The following is a 23,822-nucleotide window of genomic DNA, read 5'->3' on the forward strand; positions in this document are numbered from 1 at the left end:
CACCAGGCACCCGTAGATGGATTCTTTGAGTGGAAAGAAAAGGCCATAATGAGGAATAAGAAAATTATGAAATGAAAACATTTCACAGGAAACTACATACATAATAAAAGTAGTAGATCAATCACATATAAAACCACTACAGAGGTAAAAGGACAAAAACAGTAAAATCAATTATATCTATAAAAATTAGTCAAGGGATTCACAAAATAAAAGGATGTAAAGTGTGGTATCATACACATAAAATAGGTGAGGGGAGTAAAAATACAGTGCTTTTAGAATATGTTCAAATTTAAGTGACCATCAACTTAATATAGACTGCTATATACATAAGATGTTATATATGATCCTAATGATAACCACAAATCAAAGAAATAAAGAGAAAGAAATCCAAGCACATCACTAAAGAAAGTCATCAAACCACAAGTGAAGAGAGCAAGAGAAGAAAGGAACAGAGAAGAACTGCAAAAATGACCACAAGACAAGTAATAAAATGGCAACAAGTACATATCTATTAATAACTACTTTGAATATAAATGGACTAACTGCTCCAATCAAAAGACATAGGGTGATAGAATGGATAAAAAAGCAAGGCTTATCTATATCTTGCCTATAAGAGACTTGCTTCACACCTAAAAAGACATGCAGATTGAAAGTGAGGGGATGGTGGGGTGCCTGGGTGGCTCAGTCAGTTGGGCGTCCGACTTCGGCTCAGGTCATGATCTTGCGGTCCGTGAGTTTGAGCCCCGCGTCAGGCTCTGTGCTGACAGCTCAGAGCCTGAAGCCTGTTTCAGATTCTGTGTCTCCCTCTCTCTCTGACCCTCCCCCGTTCATGCTCTGTCTCTCTCTGTCTCAAAAATAAATAAACGTTAAAAAAAAATTTTTTTTTTAAAAAAAGAAAGTGAGGGGATGGAGAGGTGCCTGGGTGGCTCAGTCGGTTAAGCATCCAACTTTGGCTCAGGTCATCATCTCACAATTGGTGGGTTTGAGCCCCATGTCAAGCTCTGCACTGGCAGAGCCTGCTTGGGATTCTCTCTCCCTCTCTCTCTGCCCCTCCCTGCTCTCTCTCAATCTCTCTCTCTCTCCCTCCCCCTCTCCCTCTCTACCCAAAATAAATAAATAAACATTTAGAAAAAAAAAAAGAAAGTGAAGGAATGGCAAAATATTTACCATGCAGATGGAAGTGAAAAGAAAGCTGGGTTAATAATGCTTACATTGGACAAAACAAAAACTGTAACAAGAGACAAAGAAGGAGTGATGAAGGGAACAATCCAACAAAAGAATATAACAATTGTAAATATTTATGCACTCAATATGAAAGCACCTAAGTACATAAAGCAACTATTAGCAGACATAAAGGAAGCAGACATAAAGGAAGAAATTGACAGTAATCCAATAATAGTCAGGGACTTTAACACCCCACTTACAGCAAGAGATAGGTCATCCAGATAGAGAATTAACAAGGAAACAGTGACTTTGAATGACATTTTGGACCACATGGACCTAACAGATACATTCAGAACGTTCCATCCCAATACAGCAGAATACACATTCTTTTCAAGTGCACATGAAACATTCTTCAGAATAGATCACTTTTTAGGCCACAAAACAAATCTCAATAAATTTAAAAAGATTGAAATCATATCATGCATCTTTTCTGACCACAGTGATATTTAACTAGAAATCAATCACAAGAGGGGCACCTGAGTGGCTCATCTGGTTAAGCACCTGACTCTTGATCATAGCTCAGATCTTGATCTCAGGATCATGAGCGAACTCTGTGTTAGGCTCCACAGTGCACATGGAGCCTACTTAAAAAAAAAAAAGCAGGGGCGCCTGGGTGGCTCAGTCGGTTGAGCGTCCGACTTCGCTCAGGTCACGATCTCACGGTCCGTGAGTTCGAGCCCCGCATCAGGCTCTGTGCTGATGCTCAGAGCCTGGAGCCTGCTTCAGATTCTGTGTCTCCCTCTCTCTCTGGCCCTCCCCCCGTTCATGCTCTGTCTCTCTCTGTCTCAAAAATAAATAAATGTTAAAAAAAAATTAAAAAAAAAAAGCAATCCAAGAAAAAATCTGGAAAGAGCACAAATACATGAAGACTAAATAACATGCTACTAAACAGTGAATGGGTCAATCAAGAAATCAAAGAGGAAATCAAGTCATGGAGACAAATGAAAGTAAAACCACAATTGTCCAAAATCTTTGAGATGCAGCAAAAGCTAAGAGGGAAGATTATAGCAATACAGGTGTACCTCAAGAAGTAAGGAAAATCTCAAATAAACAACCTAACCATATACCTAAAGGAGCTAGAAGAATAAGAATAAACAAAGTCCAAGGCCATTAAAATGAAGGATATAATAAAGATGAGAGCAGAAATAAATGAAATAAAGATTAAAAAAATAGAACAGACAAATGAAACCAGGAGCTGGTTCTTTGTTTGTTCATTTTTAAGTAAGCTCTAGGCCCAATGTGGGGTTTGAACACATGACCTTGAGATCAAGAGTCACATGCTCTACTGACTGAGCCAGCTAGGCATCCCAGGAACTGGTTCTTTAAAAGATCAACAGAATTGATAAACCTTTAGCCAGACTCATCAAAAAGAAGAAAGAGGACTCAAATAAATAAAATCACAAATAAAGGAGGAGAAATAACAACCAACACCACAGAATTATATTTATTATTTATAATACTCTCATACAAAGGATTATAAGAGAATATTATAAAAATTATATGCCAATAAATTGGACAACCTAGAAGAAATGGATAAATTCCTAGAAACATATAACCTCCCAAAACTGATTCAAGAGGAAATAGAAGATTTGAACAGATCAATTACTAGTATTGAAATTGAATCAGTAATAAAAAAAAACTCCCAAAACACAAAAGTCCAGGACCAGGTGGCTTCTCAGTTGAATTCTACCAAATATTTGAAGAAGAGTTAATACCAATTATTCTCAAACTGTTCCAAAACATAGAGGAGGAAGGAAAGCTCCCATATTCATTTTATAAGGTCAGCATTACCCCCAATCACAAAACCACATAAAGATATTGCAAAAAAAGAAAACTACAGACCAATACCTCTAATGAACACAGGTGCAAAAATCCTCAACAAAATATTAGCAAATGGAATCCAAGAGTACATTTAAAAAATCATTTGCCATGATCAAGTAGGATTTCTTCCAGGGATGTAGGGCTAGCTTGATATTCACAAATTAATAGATGTGATACATCACATTAACAAGAGAAAGGATAAAAAAATATGATCATCTCAGTAGATGCAGAAAAAGCATTTGGCACAGTAAAACATCCATTCGTGATGAAAACTCTCAACAAAGTAGGGTTAGAGGGAATGTATCTCAACCTAATAAAGGCCATATATGAAAATCCCACTGCTAACATCACATTCAAAGGTGAAAAACTGAGAATTTTTCTCTAACATCAGGAACAAGACAAGGATGTCCAGTCTCACCGCTTTTATTAAGCTTAGAAATGGAAATCCAAGCCACAGCAATCAGACAAGAAAAAGAAATAAAAAGGCATCCAAATTCATGAGGAAGAAGTAAAACTTTCACTATCTACAAATGACATGATACCATATATACAGAAAACCCCAAAGACTCCACTAAAAAACTACTCAAATTAATAAATGGAGTCAGCAAAGTTGCGGGACACAAAATATATGCAGACATTGGCTGCATTTCTATACCCTGATAATGATGCAGCAGAAGTGAAATTAAGAAAGTATTCCCAATTACAAATGCACCAAAATGACGAGAAGAATAAACCTAACCAAAGAGGTGAAAGAACTATACTCTGAAAACTATAAAACATCGATGAAAGAAAGTGAAGATGACACTTCAACAAATGGTATTGGGAAAACTGGACAGCTTTCCAGTTGAAACTGGATGATTCTCTCATCATACACAAAAATAAAGTCAAATGGATTAAAGACCTGAATGTGAGACCTGAAGCCATAAAAATCCTAGAAGACAGCACAGGTAGTAATCTCTCTGACATCAGCCATAACAACATTTTTTTAGATATGTCTCCTGAGGGGCGCCTGGGTGGCGCAGTCGGTTAAGCGTCCGACTTCAGCCAGGTCACGATCTCGCGGTCCGTGAGTTCGAGCCCCGCGTCAGGCTCTGGGCTGATGGCTCAGAGCCTGGAGCCTGTTTCCAATTCTGTGTCTCCCTCTCTCTCTGCCCCTCCCCTGTTCATGCTCTGTCTCTCTCTGTCCCAAAAATAAATAAACGTTGAAAAAAAAAAATTTAAAAAAGATAGGTCTCCTGAGGCAAGGGAAATAAAAGCAAAATTAAACTATTGGGACTACATCAAAATAAAAAGTTTCTGCACAGTGAGGGAAACAATCAACAAAACTTAAAGGCAACCTATTGAATGGGAGAAGAAAGACAAATCCAATAATGTGTTAGTATCCAAAATATATAAAGAACTGATACAACTCAACACCCCCCAAACTCAAATAATCCAATTTAAAAAATGGACGGAAGGTATGAACAGACATTTCTCTGAAGAAGACATACAGACACATGAAAAGATGCTCAACATCGCTCATCATCAGGGAAATGCAAATCAAAACCACAATGAGATATTACCTCACACCTGTCAGAATGGCTAAAATCAACAACATCAGAAACAACAGGTGCTGGTGAGAATGTGGAGAAAAAGGAACCCTACTACACTGTTGGTGGGAATACAAACTGGAGCAGCCATTGTGGAAAACAGTATGAAGATTCCTCAAAAAGTTAAAAATAGACCGACCCTATGATCCAGCAATCACACTACTGGGTAGGTACCCAAAGAATACAAACACATTAATTCAAAGGGTTACATGCAAACCCTGTGTTTATTAAGCATTATTTATAATAGCCAAGATATGGAAGTAGCCCAAGTGTCCATCGATGGATGAATGGATAAAGAAGATGTGGTACATGTATACAATGAATATTATTCAGCCATAAAAAAGAATGAAACTTTGCCATTTGCAACAACGTGGATGTTGTTAAGCGAAATAAATCAGAAAGACAAATACCATATGATTTCACTCATATGTGAAATTTATGAAACAAAGCAAATGAGCAAGAGGAAAAGAGAGAGAGAGCTAAACCAAGAAACAGACCCTTAACTATAGAGAACAAACTGATGGTTATTAGAGGGGAAGTTGGAGGAGGGGAGATGGATTAAATAGGTGATGGGGATTAAGAAGTGCACATGTGATGAGCACCAGGTGATGTATGACATTTTTGAATCATTATATTGTACACCTGAAACTAATATAACACTGTATATTAACTAACTGGAATTAAAATATAAGCTTCGGGGTGGCTGGGTGGTTCAGTTGGTTAAGTGTCTGACTTTGGCTCAGGTCATGATCTCATGATTCATGAGTTCAAGTCCTGTGATGCAGCATGGAGCCTGCTTCGGATTCTCTGTCTCCTTCTCTGTCTGTCCCTCCCCTTTTCATACATTCTCTCTGAAAAATAAATAAATACACATTAAAAAATAAACAAAAGCTAAAAAAAAAAAGAAAACAATCAAGGTCACCTGGGTGGCTCAGTCAGTTAAGCATCTGACTCTTGATTTTGGCTCAGGTCATGATCTCATGGTTTGTGAGATCAATCTCCACATCAGGCTCTGTGCTGATAGTATGGAGCCTGCTTGGGATTCTCTCTGCCCCTCCCTGCTCTCTCTTTCTCTCTTAAAATAAATAAACATTAAAAAGAAAAGAAAAGAAAACAATCCCATTTCCAATTGCACCCAAAGGAATGAAATACCATAGAAAAAACATAACCCAAGGAGGTGAAATATTTTACTGCAAAAACTATAAAACACTGATGAAAGAAATTGAAGATGACCCAAACAAATGGAAATATATTCCATGCTCATGGACTGAAAGAATAAACATCATTAAAGTGTCCATCCTACCCAAAGCAATCTACAGACTTAATGCATTCCCTACCAAAGTACCAACAGCATTTTTCACAGAAGTAGAATAAATAATTCTAAAATTTGTATGGAACCACAAAAGATCATGAATAGCCAAAGCAATCTTGAAAAGGAGGAACAAAACTGAAGGTATCATGATCCCAGATTTCAAAATATACTACAAAGTTGTAGTAGTCAAAACAGTATGGTATGGCACAAAAATAGACACATGGATCCATGGAACAGAATAGAAAACCCAGAAATAAACCCACATTTCTATCATCAATTCCTCTCTAGAGTGGGAATACAATAGGAAAGATATTATCTTCAACAAATGGTGTTGGGGAAACTGGACAGCTATATGCAAAAGAATGAAACTGGACCACTCTCTTACACCATATGCAAAAATAAACTCAAAATGGATTAAAGACCTAGATATAAGACCCAACACCATAAAATTCCTAGAAGATAACATAGGCAGTCATTCCTTCGTCACTGGCTATTGAAACATTTTTCTAAATATTTCTCCTCAGGCAAATGAAACGAAAACAAAATTATACTGGGACTAAACCAAAATAAAAAGCTTTTGCACAGTAAAAAGCAAGACAAAAAGCAACCTACTGAATGGTAGAAGATATTTGCAAATGATCTACCTAATAAAGAGTTAATTTTCAAAACATATAAAGAACTGATACAACCCTGGGTGGCTCAGTCGGTTAAGCATCCAACTTTGGCTCAGGTCATGATCTCACAGTTCGTGAATTAGAGCCCTGTGTTGGGCTCTGTGCTGACCTCTCAGGGCCTGGAGCCTGCTTCAGATTCTGTGTTTCCCTCTCTCTCTCTCTGCTCCTCTCCTACTTGCACTCTCTCTCTCTCTCTCTCAAAAGTAAATAAATGTTAAAAATTTTTAAAAAAATAAATGCAATCATCTATACATTTAAAAAAGAAAGAACTGATACCACTCAACACTAAAGAAATAAATAATCTGATTAAAAAATAAGCAAAGGACATCAAGAGACATTTTTCCAAAGAAGACAATGGCCGGGGCGCCTGGGTGGCGCAGTCGGTTAAGCGTCCGACTTCAGCCAGGTCACGATCTCGCGGTCCGTGAGTTCGAGCCCCGCGTCGGGCTCTGGGCTGATGGCTCAGAGCCTGGAGCCTGTTTCCGATTCTGTGTCTCCCTCTCTCTCTGCCCCTCCCCCGTTCATGCTCTGTCTCTCTCTGTCCCAAAAAATAAATAAACGTTGGAAAAAAAAAAAGAAGACAATGGCCAAGAGACACATCAAAAGATGCTCAACATCACTAATCATTAGGGAAATAGAAATCAAAACCACAATGAGATAAAACTTCACAACTGTCAGAATGGCTAGAATCACAAAGATGAGAATAAGTGTTGGCGAGGATGTGGAGAAAAGGGAACCTTTGTGCACTGTTGGTGAGAACACAAATTGGTGCAGCCACTGTGGAAAACAGTATGGAGGTTCCTCAAAAAATTAACAACAGAATTCTCATATGACCTAGTAATTCCACTACCTGGTATTTATGCAAAGGAAACAAAAATACTAATTCAAAAAGGTATATGCACCTTTAGCATTACTTACGATAGCCAAGATAGACACCAATATAATATATATATATATATGTATATATATATATGTATATGTGTGTGTGTGTGTGTGTGTGTGTGTGTGTGTAATACAATGGAATATTATTCTTTGGTTTTAGTACCAGGGTAATACTAGTTTCAGAAAATGAATTGGTAAGGGTTACTATAATGCCCCCTGTCTCTGATAATTTTCTTTGCTTCAAAATCTACTTTATCTGATATTAATATAGCCACTCATTCTTTCTTTTTATTAACGTTTGGAGCATATATATCTTTCCATCCCTTTACTTTCAAACTGCTTATATTGTTAGTGAAGTGAGTTTCTTGTAGACAGCATAAGGCTGGGTCATATTTTTAATCCACTCTGCCAATTTATGTGTTTTAAATGGTGTATTGAGATTTATTGAATTTAATTATTGATATGTTAGGGTTTAAGTGTGCCATCTTATTTTTTTTTCTATTTGTCTGGTTTTCATTTCTGTTTTCTCTTCTATGACTTTCTGTAGGTTGCTTGAACATTTTTTTTGAATTCCATTAAAATTTTTTTTTAATGTCTATTTATTTTGAGAGAGAGAGAGAGTGCGTGTGTGTGTGTATATGCTCACAAGCAGGGAAGGGTCAGAGAGGAGAGACAGAATCCCAAGCAGGCTCCATGTCATCCACACAGAGCTTGATGTGGGGCTTGAACTCCCAAACCATGAGATCATGACCTGAGCCAAGATCAAGTCAGACACTTAACCGACTGTGCCACCCAGGAACCCCATTGTATTCCATTCTTATTTATCTATAGTGGTTTTTCTTTTTATTTTTTTTAACATTTATTTATTTTTGAGACAGAGAGAGACAGAGCATGAACGGGGGAGGGGCAGAGAGAGAGGGAGACACAGAATCCGAAACAGGCTCCAGGCTCTGAGCCATTAGCCCAGAGCCCGAAGCAGGGCTGGAACTCACGGACCGTGAGATCGTGACCTGAGCTGAAGTCGGACCCTTAACCGACTGAGCCACCCAGGCGCCCCTATAGTGTTTTTAAGTGTATCAGTTTGTATAACTTGTTTTAGCTATTTCTCTAGCTATTACTATATATATATATATATATATATATATATATATATATATATATAAATTTTTCAGTCTACTAGTGTCATTTTACCAGTTCAAATGAAGTATAGAAACCTTACTTCCCTTTACTTTCCTCCTATTTTAAATATTACTTCTACATATATTTGGAACATTATAATTTTTGCTTCAACCACTATTTCAGAAACTCAAGTCTATTGTTTTTACTCATATTTTCGCTTACCATATTACTTTTTCCCTTTCTGATGTTTCAGTTCCTTTTTAAAATGTCTTCCTTTCTGCTTAGAAAACTTTCTTCAGCTATTGTTTTAGGGTAGGTCTGCTAGCAACAAATGTTTCTAGTTTTCCTTCATCTGAGAATGTCTTAATTTTCTCTTAACATCTCCTTAATTTTCTCTTAATAACTCTCACAAGCTATTTTCACTGTATTCTGATTTGACAGTTTTCTTTCAGCACTTGCAAAATGTGCTACTTCCTTTTGGCTTTCACGGTTTCTGATGAGAAATCTGGTGTCATTTGAATGGTTTCTTCTGCCAGTGAGGTTTCCTCTCTCATTCGCTGCCCTCAAGAATTTTTGTAGTTAGTTTTTACAAGTTTGACTATAAAGTGTCTGGTGTGGATTTCTTTGGGCTTGTTGGGGTTCATTCAGTTCCTTCTTCACCTCCTTCTAATGTTAACTACTGCTTACTAAGCAACGGCTGTATATCAGACATTGTGCTGGACATTTTATGTACACTCTTGCTAATTCCACCCACAAACTTGGGAGTTAGGTGTGTTAGATTAAACCACATGAAACTGTCATGGCTTCACTCAGCTTCTCGAATCTATAGGTTTATGTCTTTCGCCAAATTTAGTACATTTAAGATGTTATTTCTGTGGGTACTTTTTCAGCCTCCCCTTTCTCCTGTCCTTTTTTTTTTTCTCCTCTCCTTCTGAGAGTCCCATGACATGAATGTTAAATCATCTATTATAGCCCCATAGGTCCTTGAGGCTGTTAATTTTTTTCTCAGTTAGATAGTACAGTTTCTATTGTTCTCTCTTCCAGTTCGCTGCTTCTTTCCTCTAACATAATTGTTTTGACATCTACCAATGATCTTTCCTCAGTTTAAGATCTTCCTGGCTCTTGGAATTGATTTTCAATTAAAACCTGGACATTCTGGAAATTATAAGGCTCTGCATCTTATTAGGATCTACTTTAGTTAGTTTAACCTGAAACCACTCCAGTAGAAGGCAAGGGTCATTGCCTTGATATTGCTAAATGGAGGCTGAAGTTCAGGTTCCCACTTAGCTACTGTTGTCACCCAAGGGTGTATCTTGTTACTGCTGAGTGCAAGTGGAAGTTCCAACTCCCCAGTAAGCCTCCACTGGTCCTTCCCCAGCTCCTAGGAGTGAGAATGTCTTATTACATGGCCTTCACTAACATAACAGGGAAGGGTGGCGTTTTTACCACTGGGTGGTGATGAAAGTCCTGACCTACCACTTGGCCTCTGACACCACCCCAGCAGAGAGGGAGGCACCTTGTTACTGCCAGATGGGCAGTTGGAAGTCCAGGATCCCTGCATGGTCTCTACTAACACTATGGTGAGTGGGGGAAGAGGGAAGGCCTGTTATGGCTGGGTAGCTTCCTACTCAGCCTTTTCTGACACCACCCTGGTAGTTGTGGTAGGGGACAATGTTAGGGTGCCCCATTACAGCCTGGTGAGGGTGTTAAGTCTAGGCTCCCCTCCTGACTTTTCCTGGCATGTGTAGAGATGGGGGGGACCCACAATTTTTCTTTGTGGTATTTGGCTAGAGAGCATTTTTATTCTCTGAAAGTTTCATTTTGCTAGATTGTCTATTTCCTATTCCTTTGACTACAGAGTAGGTTTTTCTTGTTTTGCTTGTCTGAACTCATTGGTACTTTGATTGCTGGCTTCTTCGGCTACAAGCCTGAGACAACCCAGTACCATGTTGTCTTGGGTCCTGAGGTCCCTGGCTAGTCTTCCTCTCCCTCTTTTAGAGTCTTGTTTATTAGTTGTACTTAACTAAAGGAGTAAGAAAGAGTATGTCTACTCCATCTTTTCAGAAGTCAGTCTATATACTTACACTGTTTTTGATCAGTATCTCAAAACCTTAGGGATCTAGATGATTTTTCTGTTCTCACTTATATCATTTTCCTTATCTTAAAATTGTTTAGGTGGAGATTCTGAGCACCTAAATTAGAATTGCCTTCTTCAGAGAGAATTTGCATTTGCCTCTGCTGGAAGCCACGAATCTTATTAATTTAGGGATTTTAGTTGTCTTGAAGCATCCTAGTTTCAACGTTTATTTATTTATTTATTTATTTATTTTGGGACAGAGAGAGACAGAGCATGAACGGGGGAGGGGCAGAGAGAGAGGGAGACACAGAATCGGAAACAGGCTCCAGGCTCCGAGCCGTCAGCCCAGAGCCCGACGCGGGGCTCAAACTCACGGACCGCGAGATCGTGACCTGGCTGAAGTCGGACGCTTAATCGACTGCGCCACCCAGGCGCCCCAAAGCATCCTAGTTTCATACAGAATTCTCAGGTTGCTTTCCTGTCCTGCAGCAGGATTGCTCAAGGGTTAGTAGTCAAATTCCAGGGCTATAATTGGCATTTGTATGCAAAGATGTCAGGTACAGTGCTAGAAAACAGTTTATCTTCTTTCTTTTTGTGGGAAAGGGATTGGTATGCCTTGAAGATTTTCCTTATTTTCTTGCAAGCCCAGAAATGCTTTTCAAAAACTGTTATAGTTTATCCAGGAGATGGTTGTATTGTAGATGGAGGGCCAAAATCACTGACAGAAATGCAAATCCCTTGTTTATGACATTTGGTAGTACTTCTTTGAAAATGACTGGAAAAGCAATATTCCTCATGATTATCAGATTTCTGTCAAAAGGCCAGACATGAAGGTTTTATTGAGGTTCAAATTCCTTAATGAAAATTGTCATTTTAGGTGGGTGAAATAGATTACTAGAATAATCTATTTTTATATCAAAACTGAGCCTTGCTCACTATATTACCATAACTGAGTTCCAGGTACTGACAAACTTGGTCTTCCTGGGAGGAGTTAAGAACTGGAGAAAACTAGAATATTGGAGGGTATACTTGAAAACAGTGAGGTGTAACAGCTATAAAACATGATCTAACCTGAAGTCTATGGTTCAGTTCCACTACAGCAGCTGTAGCTGAAAAGTTATTTTTCCTAAGAGAACAAACCAAATCTTGATGTTCCTGCACCTAGCTCACTTCATTCCAATAACCTGTTTCAAAAGTCCAGCTCGCTGCATTCCAGAGATCTGATTTTTTAATAACCAGTGCTGTTTTATTCATGACTCTTCTTTCCTCCATTTGTTCAGTAAATAAATTTAAGAAGCCAAGAGTCAAATTGGGAGCTTCCATAAAACGTGTTCCCTCATCATCTTGACTCTTCTACTTTAAAATACTGTTCCAAGGATGGCTCTGTATAAACTTAATTCTTTAATAAGAACATTAGTGATTTCTAACACTTATTATGCGTCAGCCTCTGTTCGAAGCTCATTACATATATTTACTTCTCAAAACAATCCTAAGACATAGGTGTTTCACCTGCCCTCACTCTATAGATGAGGAAACTGAGGCACAAAGTAAAAAAACCCAGTCTCCCAGCTAGAACGTGGTGGAACTGATAACTGATCCTAGGCTGTGTGGTTCTAGAGTCTATGCAATAATCCTCTAGTACGGACTGTGTAGAGCCAACGCCAGACCCAGTATGTGTGATGATGAGTCTCTTAAAGTGAAATCTAGTACTTTAGTAGGGAATACAGGTTCAACCACAAATACATTTATTTCTCTAAGAACAGTATGCCACTTTTAAATTAAAAAAAAAAAAAATTATCATCAGCTGTCTCAGCAGTATGCTCGCTCTTTATTAAGCTGATAAAAAAAATCCCAGAGCAGAGCAATTCACCAGCACGATCATTAAATTGCAAATCTCTCCTTTGTCACAGAGCAAGGATACACTCAAATGCAGAAAATAACTTTGTTCATAGGAGTACCTGCATCCATTTGTCATGCATTCCAGTGCCTCCCGGCCCCCTTTTCAATCATCTAATTCCTAACCTAGTTTCTTTTTATAGTCTGAAAACAAGGAATCACCTTAGTAAGATATCCTTTCAGAGCACTGTTGAACACAGAGATACCTCAGATTCCTGTTCTAAACGTTAAAAATATATTAGCACATACAGAAAATATCTGTAGATCTATTCTGTTATGTTCTAGTGAGTTTTTGTTTCTCCCTTTTTGATAATGTCTTCAATTTCTTCTGAGACTTCTCCTTTGTAGTCATTTGGTTCTATTGCATTTAACTTCTTTTGATACTCCAGTGGCAAACCATTTTCTTTTGCACCTAGGCAAATGACCTAGACATGATTAAACAAACAAACAAAAAACCTTTTAGTTAGGAACATAATTTAATATACCACAGCTTCATGTGCTGTATCAAGTGTGAAATATTAGCTTTCAGATAACTCTAGAATAAATAATTATAGGACAAAATACAGACACAGAGTCATTCCCCTCAAAGTAAGCATGAATGTGCTGGGAGTTTTCAAAGTCACATGACACATCCTCATTGAATTTCAATTTTACTCAGTAACATGATTTAAAATGTTTTTAAAAGCTGAAGTATAATTAACATACAATGTTGTATTAGTTTCAGATACTCAATAATGATTCAACAGTTCTTTACATTACTTGGTGTTCATCATGATAAGTGTGCTCTTAATTCCCTTCACCTATTTCACCCATCACCTCATCCACCTCCATTCTGGCAAGCACCAGTTTGTTCTCTGTGTTTAAGAGTCTGGGTATTTTTTGTTTGTTCATTTGTTTTATTTCACAAATTCCACATATGAATGAAATCATGTGGTATTTGTCTTTCTGTCTGACTTATTTCACTTAGCATTATACCTTCTAGGTCCATCCATGCTGTTACAAATAGCAAGATCTTTTTTGCGGCCGAGTAATATTCCATTGTATATATATTGTGTACACATACATGCACACACACACACACACACACACACATCTTATTTATCCATATTATTGACTATTGATGGACACCTGGGTAGCATCCATAATTTGGCTATTGTAAATAAATGCTGTGATAAACATACGGGTGCATATATCTTTTTAAATTAATGTTTTCGTTTTCTCTGGGTAAAAACCCAGTAGTGGAATTCCTGGATCATATGATAGTTCTATTTAATTTTTTGAGGAACCTCCACACTGGTTTCCACAGTGGCTGCACCAATTTGCATTCCTGCAAGCAGTGCATCAGGGTTTCTTTTTCTCCACACCCTCACTAACATTTGTTATTTCTTATGTTTTTGATTCTAGTCATTCCAACGAATTTAAAATATTTTTATATTAAGACAAAAAATTATTGTATGAAGTTGGCATGATCTATTAAGAAAAAACACGATTCTTCAAAAAAAGTTATAGTTTGGGGCGCCTGGGTGGCTCAGTTGGTTGAATGTCTGACTTCAGCTCAGGTCATGATCCCATGGTTTGTGAGTTCGAGCCCCGCATCGGGCTCTGTGCAGACAGCTTGGAACCTGAAACCTGCTTTGGATTCTGTGTCTCCCTCTCTCTCTGCCCCTCCCCTGCTCGTGCTCTGTTTTTCTCTCTCTCTCTCTCAAAAATAAACATTAAAAAAAATTTTTTTTTTAATTTATGGCTTATAGGGAGCAGTTTTAGTTTAATCCTGGAGCCTACTCTACCTCTAAATTACACACAAGGGAATAAATAGCAACTATGTTCAGTTGTACTTCCCAGATCCATACCAGGCTAATTCTAGACAATTCCAGATTAGGCCCAGGAACTGGGTCATCCACTCCAGGTGCTATGTCCTGATTAGGCCTTCCAATAGTGCCTAAGTTTGGGTTTCTAAAAAGGGATGGTGGGGTTTCTATCCCACATTCTTTTTCTATGCTTGTGGGAGTGGTTTCTCTGATTTTGAAAGACAGTGTGACTTTTTTCCCTCCATCCAAGGATGGAAACATTTCAGTAGTAGGAAATATATTTTTTTCTCCATAAAAATAAATCTTGGTGCTATGAAATACTGGTTTGTGGAAGAAAAAAAAATGATTACAAAAGCCTATGTATAGAATAAATGTACCAAAAATTTACATATATGTGTTATTTTCTACTTTAGGAAAGAAAATACATGTCTAGAATTATGGCTCATGTATATTTCTAAAAGTTTTTTATTTTATTTATTTATTATTTTTTTTAACGTTTTTATTTATTTTTGAGACAGAGAGAGACAGAGCATGAACGGGGGAGGGTCAGAGAGAGAGGGAGACACAGAATCTGAAACAGGCTCCAGGCTCTGAGCGCTCAGCACAGAGCCCGACGCGGGGCTCAAACTCACGGACCGCGAGATCGTGACCTGAGCCAAAGTCGGCTGCTTAACCGACTGAGCCACCCAGGCGCCCCCTAAAAGTTTTTTAAAATAAATACATGTTAGGAACATGGCTCTATCGTTACAAATAAATCTGAACACTTCCGATTTGCATTTGCATGTTAGGTAAATATCATATTTGCATTAAAAACATTTTGATTAAAATGAAGTGTTGGGGCGCCTGGGTGGCGCAGTCGGTTAAGCGTCCGACTTCAGCCAGGTCACGATCTCGCGGTCCGTGAGTTCGAGCCCTGCGTCAGGCTCTGGGCTGATGGCTCAGAGCCTGGAGCCTGTTTCCGATTCTGTGTCTCCTTCTCTCTCTGCCCCTCCCCCGTTCATGCTCTGTCTCTCTCTGTCCCAAAAATAAATAAACGTTGAAAAAAAAATTTTTTAAAATGAAGTGTTGATGTAGAATTTAACATACACAAAGTCTTATTAAAACAAGATATTTTTTAGCTTAGCTCAGTGAAAATTAAAGAGCAATCGCCAAAAGTCTTTGTAAGTAGCTTACCTTTTTATACTGGGGAGATGGGGGAGCACTCTCATAATTTTTCATCTGATAACTTCGACAAGTTATTTCTTTTCCTTCTTGAGTATAAACATTAACTTCTATTGGGACATATGTTCCACTTTTAACTCCTTCTTGCCTGAAACCAGAACAGCCAAATTTTAACATACATGACTTAGCCAAGTTAGTTTACTGAATTAAAAATTTAACTGTATATGGATATATGTCCTCCCTATGTATTTGGGGATATAGTAGAACATATTATAAAATTACCACATCAAAAGTAAACTTAGCATTCCAAGTAGAAAGCCTCAGCCTTACTATTACTTGGTATACTTCTAACAGATCTCTATATTTATTCTATTGGAAAACATGCTTGAATGTGGTTATTTCAATCTTTGTACCCCTAAACATTGTTCTCTAGGCTACTAAGCAAGAGAATATCCACCCAGAGAAAAGTAGAGAGAATGGTTCACTCTCATTCACCAGTGACAAAGTATGAAGCATGTCAGATAATCTGTTCTTATCAAGTCCTACTCTATTCTGCCAACTTTCTTTGTATACATGCTCTACCATACAACTCTTGAGTCCTAGTTATAAAAAGTATCAAAGCATTTCTGATATGTTATCAAAGTTTTTCCAAATTATTATTACTTTTTTACTGATTCAACTGCTACCTTAAAGAATTGTTTTTTAAAAACTGACTCTAATAAAAATTGAACTGCTTTGAAACCAATTAAGAAAATGCAATAATTACAAACATCTTTGTGACTTTTCACAATACGAAACTGCAAAGAGATTTTTTTATAAAAGATAAAAAGAACAAAAATAAGGGCTTCCATTTTTTGCAGAAGAGATTATAAACATCCTCCCCAAATCTTAATCAGAACGTGTGACCTCTGGGTGCCTGGATGGCTCAGTTGGTTAAGTGTTCAACTCTTGTTGATCTCAGCTCAGGTCTTGATCTCAGGGTTGTGAGTTCAAGCCCCCCATTGGGCTCTATGCTGGGCATGAACCCTACTTAAAAAGAAAAGAGTAGGGGCGCCTGGGTGGCTCAGTCGGTTAAGTGTCTGACTTTGGCTCAGGTCATGATCTCACGGTCTGTGGGTTTGAGCCCCGCATCCGACTCTGCTGACAGCTCAGAGCCTGGAGCCTGTTTCAGATTCTGTGTCTCCCTCTCTCTCTGACCCTCCCCTGTTCATGCTCTCTGTCTCAAAAATAAATACACGTTAAAAAAAAAAAAAAAAGAGTGACCCTTCTAGGCCTTTTTTTTTTTCTTTTTAATGTAAGCTCTATGCCCAACATGGGGCTTTAACTCACAATACTGAGATCAAGAATTGCATGCTCTATGGGCTGAGCCAGCCAGGCACCCCTAGCTTTTCTTTTTAGGAAATGCATAATATACCTTTATATTAACCCTAAAGTATAAAGAATATAGTATATGGTTTGAAAAACCAATACACATATACACATCTTTGCATATGATCCACTTTCTGAATTAGTTATTATTTAACTTATAATTAGAAGCCACCTACTCATCCAGAGAACTTAAATTGCTTTTGTTCATTTTCCATACTACTCCCCATACTTCATCGCCAGGACTTTGAAAAATGGTGGCTATACCTCCATGCCAAGTTTCACTTGTTTTGCCTTGGGAATTGCCAAAGTCAAGCTTAAAATCCTACAAAGGAAACCAAAAAGACAGGATCAATATCCACTGGAACCAAAATTTCCCTCCTCAAAATAAAAAAAAAAATTTACCTTGAACTCCATGCAATTAAAACATAAACTTTGAGTTCCTTCTCTGCATAAGAAACTGTAAAAAATACAAAGATAAACAAGGACCCAGATCTCGACTTTATTTTTTCATATTCTTCTTTAAAAATGAAATATACGCTAAATATATTAGATGTATACATATCTTACCATAAACAGGTTTGAAGGTTTAAAAAAAAAACATAATCCCAATGCCTTAACACAACTATTTTCATTTTTGAAAATTACTTCCCAGTCTACCTACATACTCATAGATTTTAATTTAGAGGCAACCATAGTACACATATTTATTGAAGATGAGTAGCTGTGTAGGGGTTATAACCTTTTCTCTACTTTTATGTATGTACAGAGTATCCTAACAGCATATATCACTACGTCCTCAAGGAGCTGGCATTTTGAGGGTGATTTGGATACTTATTCATCTAACATTCATGAATTATGAATTTAATCATAAGAGCAGCTAGCACTAGAACTTTACTAGGTTATATACACTGTGCTATGAGCTTTACATGGACTCTCATTTTTATCCTGCCAACAACTTTATTTTACTCATTCAACAGCAAAAAAAAACTGTAGTTTATAAAGATCAAGTAACTTGTCCAAGATCTCACAACTAATAAGTAACAGAGCCAGGTTGCTAGTTTTGTTTATTCCCTGTTAGGGATGGGTAATCAGAGGAGATAATCCTGAGGAAGATTAAAAACCCTTCTTTGGTTGTTTGGTGTAGGAAAATTTCTTTCCATCTTTCCAGAACTTAGTTTCCTTAATAATAAAATTAAAAAGGTTGGACTAGATATTAAATCTAAGGTTAATAATTAATCTTTATCACCTTATTTTCTTAAAAATGTCAGACATTCAGGAAAAAGGCTGCTTTGAGTGACCAGTACCTTTAGTTGGTATACTGGATATTCTAGAACCAAGTAGCCCTGGCAGGACATCAGGAGAGCTGTTAACAAGTTACAACCACACTAGGTACTGGCTGTCTATTACTAAATCCAAGTTCCACTTTGCTGCTGCTTTTGACATAGTTAACCATCCTGTCTTGATCAGCCTCTTCCTGACTTTCAAACTGTTTCCTGCTCTCAATTCCCTTTGCTAATTCCTCCTCCATACCAGGTCTTTAAATGTTAGAGTTTCTAGGGCTCAGTTTAGGCCCCTTTCTCTGTTCATCAGCAATTTGCTCAAGATGATCTATCCCCTCCAATGACTTCAAATACCATCCAGTATTCCAATTCTCTTTTATTTTATTTTTTTAACGTTTATTTATTTTTGAGATAGAGAGAGACAGAGCATGAACAGGGGAGGGGCAGAGAGAGAGAGACACACACACAGAATCTGAAACAGGCTCCAGGCTCTGAGCTGTCAGCACAGAGCCCGACATGGGGCTCGAACTCACGGACCGCGAGATCATGACCTGAGCCGAAGTCGGACGCTTAACCGACCAAGCCATCCAGGCGCCCCTCGCTTTCCAATTCTCTTTTAATCCAGCCCAGATCTCTCTTCTAAACTTCAAGAGTGCTTAGAACAGGGCCTCCCAGACAGTGAATACTTAATCAATGATCACTCATATTTTTCTGCTCATTTGGATGTATAACCAGCATCTCAAACTCAGTATGTTCAAACTGAGCTTAACTTTCCCGCCAAAACTGATGCTCCTCTTCTCTTTACAAGCATCACCATCATCCACGCTATTGCAGCAAAAACCTTAGTCACCCGTTGCCTCCTCCTCCCTTCACAATCAGTCACCAAGGCTTAACACTGTTATCTCCTAAATATCTCCCAAACCCATCTACCCTCGAATGCTACCACTCCAGTTCAAGGTGCCATTATCTTTAGCATGAATTGCTTCAGAGTCTTTCTAACTGGGCTTCCCACGTTCACTGTTGTCTCCCTCTTCCAATCCATTTCCCACTGCAACCAGAAAGGGCTTTCAAAGTTGTGAATCTGATCTCTCATTTGCTGAAATTCTGCAATAGGGCTTTTCATTGCTCTCAAGATAAAAACCAAAGTCTTCTGTGGTCCTATAACATGCGGCCCTTTTCCTACCTCTCTAGTCATCATTCTTTATCCTCCTCACACACTGAACTCCAGCCATAGTAGCTGGATGATCTAGCTTCTTCTTTCCTGAGGACATTTGTACATGCTGTCCCTTCTATTTTCTTTGCCTCCCCCTGCCCAATCATTCAGGTCTCAGCTTAAAAGTCGTATTTTCAGGAAGAGCTTTACTGAGCTCTTAGGTCGGGACTCAAAGTCATACATACACTTCCATGGCACCTAGTACATCCACCCTCCCCCACCCTTTTTTTAAAGCCTTCATTTTTTCTTTTTTTTTAGGGGCGCCTGGGTGGCTCAGTCGGTTAAGCGTCTGACTTCGGCTCAGGTCATGATCTCGCGGTTCGTGAGTTCAAGCCCCGCGTCGGGCTCTGTGCTGATGGCTCAGAGCCTGGAGCCTGTTTCAGATTCTGTGTCTCCCTCTCTCTGACCCTCCCCCGTTCATGCTCTGTCTCTCTCTGTCTCAAAAATAAATAAACGTTAAAAAAAAAAGATTGGTTTTAGGAAGGTAAAACTGAGAGGAAGGTACAACATGTCTCCTTTTTAAACTCACCATATCTGTAAATGAAAAATCATTTGCTTGATAGCTCCTCCATCGGTCCCAACTATAAGCATCTGAACTTCTTTTCCACATTTCGGCAATTCCCTACCTTCTGAGTCTGGGAGATGGGTAGAAAGTTCTATAGCCCACCTCCCATTTTTGAAGCTTCGGATGCCAACAGTTGGTTCTCCCAGCTTTGCTGGTAGTCAGGGCATGGGCACTAGCCAAGAGTTAGCCGGTCAGGACACACATGTGGGGCTTTGAATCAGAAGCTGGTGCTAGTGCCCAAGGACGGCAGAAACTACACCCTGGCGGTGGTGGCCACATTTAGGTTTCAGGAACTGCAGGGGTGTAGTGGCGGCAGCCCAGGCAAGGTCCAGAGCAGGTGGTGTCAGTGAAGCACATTGCAGCGTCCATGTTTACCAAGGTCAGCAGTGCTGCACCAGCGGCCTCCTGGGCTGGTTCTGTCTGTGATACTGACTGTGTTATGGTGGCTGTGGTTTCCTTTATGCCTGCCTCTGTGTGTGTGTGTGTGTGTGTGTGTTTCTAAGTAGGCTCCACAACCCAAAGTGGGGCTTGAACTCACCACCCTGGGATCAAGAGTTGCATGCTCCACCTACCAGCCAGGCACCCCTATGCCTGCTTGTTTTCTCAGCTCTGTAGTCCTACCTTCCTGGTCATTCATGAGCCCTCCAACAGCCTTTCAACACATTCTTTTTTCTGCTTAAATCAGCCACTTTCTGTTGTTTGCAAATAAGAACCCCAACAACAATAGCAGAGACCATGCCTAATTCAACAATGTCAAAAGGTTTTGCACAATTTTCCTTCTTTCGTTTCTTTTCTTTCTTTTTTGCGTGTTACCTCCTATAGACCTAGAGGTCCTCAAAGTAGCCAACTTTACTCAATCACTTTTGTATCTGCAGGGAAGAACATCTACCAAATGAAGGAATGGACTGTAGTGAAGAGCAATGATTTTTACCAAGGTGGGTTATGGTTCATCCAGACACTGGACTTAGCTGAGCTCAGCACTCACTACGGATAAGACTCCCTCCCAGCTTTCAGGGCCTCTCCAATCAGAAGCAAAAGGCGGGTGAATGGAGTTTTACAACAGGTGACAAGTCCTGCAGCGAAGGTGTGGGAGGGAACAGAAAGGAACCGATTCCCTGCCCTGGGGTCGGAGAAGGCGTCTCAGGCACCAAGCGAATGGATCCTGTGAGCGTGCCCATTCAGCGGGTGGGCACGAGAGGGGTGGCCGGACCTGGGCAGAACGAGCAGCCTAGGGAAAGTTAGGAGGGGACTCTAGGAGACCCAGACGGGCTTGCTCAGGAGGGCAGAACCCAGACGGCGAAGAGAGCCCCGACGTACTCTCATCAGCGAGAGGTGGATTCCTGGCCCTGAGGAAGCGACTTCTGGAAATCCTGCTCCCTCGTCCGAGGGGTGGGCACGACGCTGCAAGGGCCGCGGGCAGCACTGACCTGCAGGCGGGCCACGCAGCAGAACACGGCTGACGGGTTTCGGAGGTGGATCCGCTCGGTCAGCAGATTGCTACCGTAGGCGAAGTACAGAAAACTCTCCCCCTCCTGGCCCCGGAGGTCCTCACAGCCCGAATTCGCCATGCTCCACCCAGACACCTGCACCTCAGCGGTGTCGGCGGCAAGACCGTGAGGAGAGGACTGAGAGCGTCCCAACTTCAGTGGCAAACCGGCCAGCGACTCTAGGGTTAGGGGAAACGCGGGAAGCGTGGGCGCGGCGAGTCAGATGCGACCGCCCTTGCGATTGGCTGCCGGTCACAAATGTTGAGTCACCCCATCTGATTGGCCAAGCCCATCACCTCCTCTCAATTCTCCAGTAAGGATTCTGAAACACTCAGACCTGGGGCGACCGGGAGCCGACTCCTCATTGGACATGATCCTCTTGTTGTCCCGCCCCGGTGTTCAAGACTCCCTCTGATTGGTGAGTGGGCCGGCACTACGCGAAGGTGGGTCAGGTCTGGAGGGTTCGGTTTAGGGGGCCGCTCCGCGAGCGTCCCAGCCTTGTATTTTCAGCTTCAGGTGGCGCAAGCGTGCTTCCCTGGCTGTGGGTGCATTTTAGGTAGCTCTGGGCACCCCTGAAGCGAAACAGCTGCCCTGGCCGCGCCCCCGACGGTTCCCTCACCTGGCAGCTCACTCCCGTACCGCCCTCCCGGTTTGGAGCAGCCGGTCACTACGGGTCTCTTCCCCCCACAGGCTGGTTCCGGCTTCCCCAGCCCTGATCATCTGCGTGAAGCCCCTCCGAATGTCTGGGATTCCCTTCCCCGACGGAAGTAGCGAGTCGGGTTCAAATCCCGATGATGCCATTTACTGGCCACGTACGCTTGGGCAGCTCTCATCTGTTTCCTCCTTTTAAAATAGAGATTTTAATATAAATTATGATCACAGTTACATAACTTATGATCCCTTATCTCACAGGGTTGGTTTAAGTACTTACAGAATAGTTTTGTTAATGTGATTAGGAGCAAAAACTCCAGTGTAAAATAAGATATAAAAGCCTAAGAACAATGAAATAAAACCTTGTATCCTTAAACTTTGAAATGAAAGTATTAATTTAAACTCAGGGGAATGGCTGGCTATCCTTGGTACCCAGATTTTGATTTCTAAATACCACTCTCCACCAAAAGGTATGAGGGATCGTCGGAGAAATTGTTTATGCCAGGTCAAAAGCTAGGAATGAGTAGGAGCGGTGGGAACATCTTGTGACAGAAAGTCTGGAAGTATCCAAGAAAAATGAGGTCCTTTCAGAAGGACATGGGAGCCAGCTTGAAGGAATGCCCACTGGCCAAAAGTAGAACAATTTGAGTACCAAAAATAATGACTGCAATTGATTGAAAATGTCAGACAGAAAAGTCCCACCAAAAGAGTAAACCAAATATAAAAAGCAATTTTTAAAAACCTAATTTGCCATGGTGACTATTACAGCAACTCTTTACTCTGAAAAGTGGTAATTTAAGAAAATTTAAACATTTATCCTGCCCTTCTACTTGCGGCTGTATTTCAGGGGTAACCAAATAGTCTCAGTTAATGAGGAAGCAGTTCTCTTTACAAAAGTGTGCCAGCTAAATAATGCAAAATGAATGATACAATGAGAAAATCACCATTTTGTAGCCCCTAATGAAATAATTGATTTATGCCAGGATCATCAATGAAACCATTTGGTGAAAGGGTGATGGGGAACAGAATACTCGCATAGGGCCAAATTATCCCCCAAGGATTACTCGCTGTAGTCAGAAGGAAAACATAATGACAATGAAGAAATCTGTTCCCTCCCACCGTAACCTAGATCAAACTTATAATCACGAAAAATGTACCAACCTGACATTACGTCTCTCCTGATGTGATACAATGGGAGGCACCAGTATGGTCTATGAAGTATTGTTTCCCAAACTCTTTCACTTCTATACAATCAAGCATAAGCAGGAACTACAAGGATAGAAGAATAGAAATGACACCAAGAGGAAACAATCAGAAAAATCCTGAACAAATGGTGGGGCATCCTGCAGAATAAATGAACAAATGGCTGTCTCTTAAATTAAGTCAGTGTAATTAAAAAAAAAAAAAAAAAAGGCAGGACTGAGCACAGGCTGTTCTAGGTTAAAAGAAACTAAGAGACATGATAACTGCATGCAATGGCTTGTCCTTGGTTGTAGTTCAATAAACCAGATATAAAAGATATTTTGGAGACAATTAAATCTGAATACAAAGTAGGGGATGAGATGATATTAAAAACTGCTTTCTTTATTAGGTATGATAATAGCATTGTGTTATGTGGAAAGATATCTCTATTTTTAGATATACATATTAATGTATTTAGGGGTAAAATGTTTGCTATCTATATTTACTTTAAAA

General features: G+C 39.8%; 1 protein-coding gene across 1 annotated transcript; it reads right to left on the bottom strand.

Moving 5' to 3' along the window:
- Positions 1–11,116: 11,116 nt before the first annotated feature.
- GGCT (gamma-glutamylcyclotransferase) lies at positions 11,117–21,633 on the bottom strand. The gene is made up of 4 exons (XM_047097407.1): positions 21,417–21,633; positions 17,108–17,253; positions 15,576–15,711; positions 11,117–13,019 (listed from the first exon to the last, which is right to left on the bottom strand). The coding sequence occupies exons 1-4, from the start codon at positions 21,555–21,557 to the stop codon at positions 12,876–12,878; spliced, it is 567 nt and encodes a 188-aa protein (XP_046953363.1). The 5' UTR covers positions 21,558–21,633; the 3' UTR covers positions 11,117–12,875.
- Positions 21,634–23,822: the final 2,189 nt, after the last annotated feature.

Source organism: Lynx rufus, unplaced genomic scaffold (assembly GCF_022079265.1).
Source record: "Lynx rufus isolate CCGP_SWC_20201006 ecotype Redwood Valley unplaced genomic scaffold, mLynRuf1.p SCAF_4, whole genome shotgun sequence".
NCBI classification, from domain to species: Eukaryota; Metazoa; Chordata; class Mammalia; order Carnivora; family Felidae; genus Lynx; species Lynx rufus.

What these genes read in the sequence shown, in the direction of transcription:
- GGCT (XM_047097407.1), bottom strand. Translation starts at nt 21,557, where the DNA reads ATGGCGAATTCGGGCTGTGAGGACCTCCGGGGCCAGGAGGGGGAGAGT. An exon ending in GCTGCGTGGCCCGCCTGCAG is followed by an intron (nt 17,254 to 21,416) that starts GTCAGTGCTGCC and finishes TTTCCTTTGTAG; the next exon opens with GATTTTAAGCTTGACTTTGG. An exon ending in CATCTCCCCAGTATAAAAAG is followed by an intron (nt 13,020 to 15,575) that starts GTAAGCTACTTA and finishes AATCATGTCTAG; the next exon opens with GTCATTTGCCTAGGTGCAAA.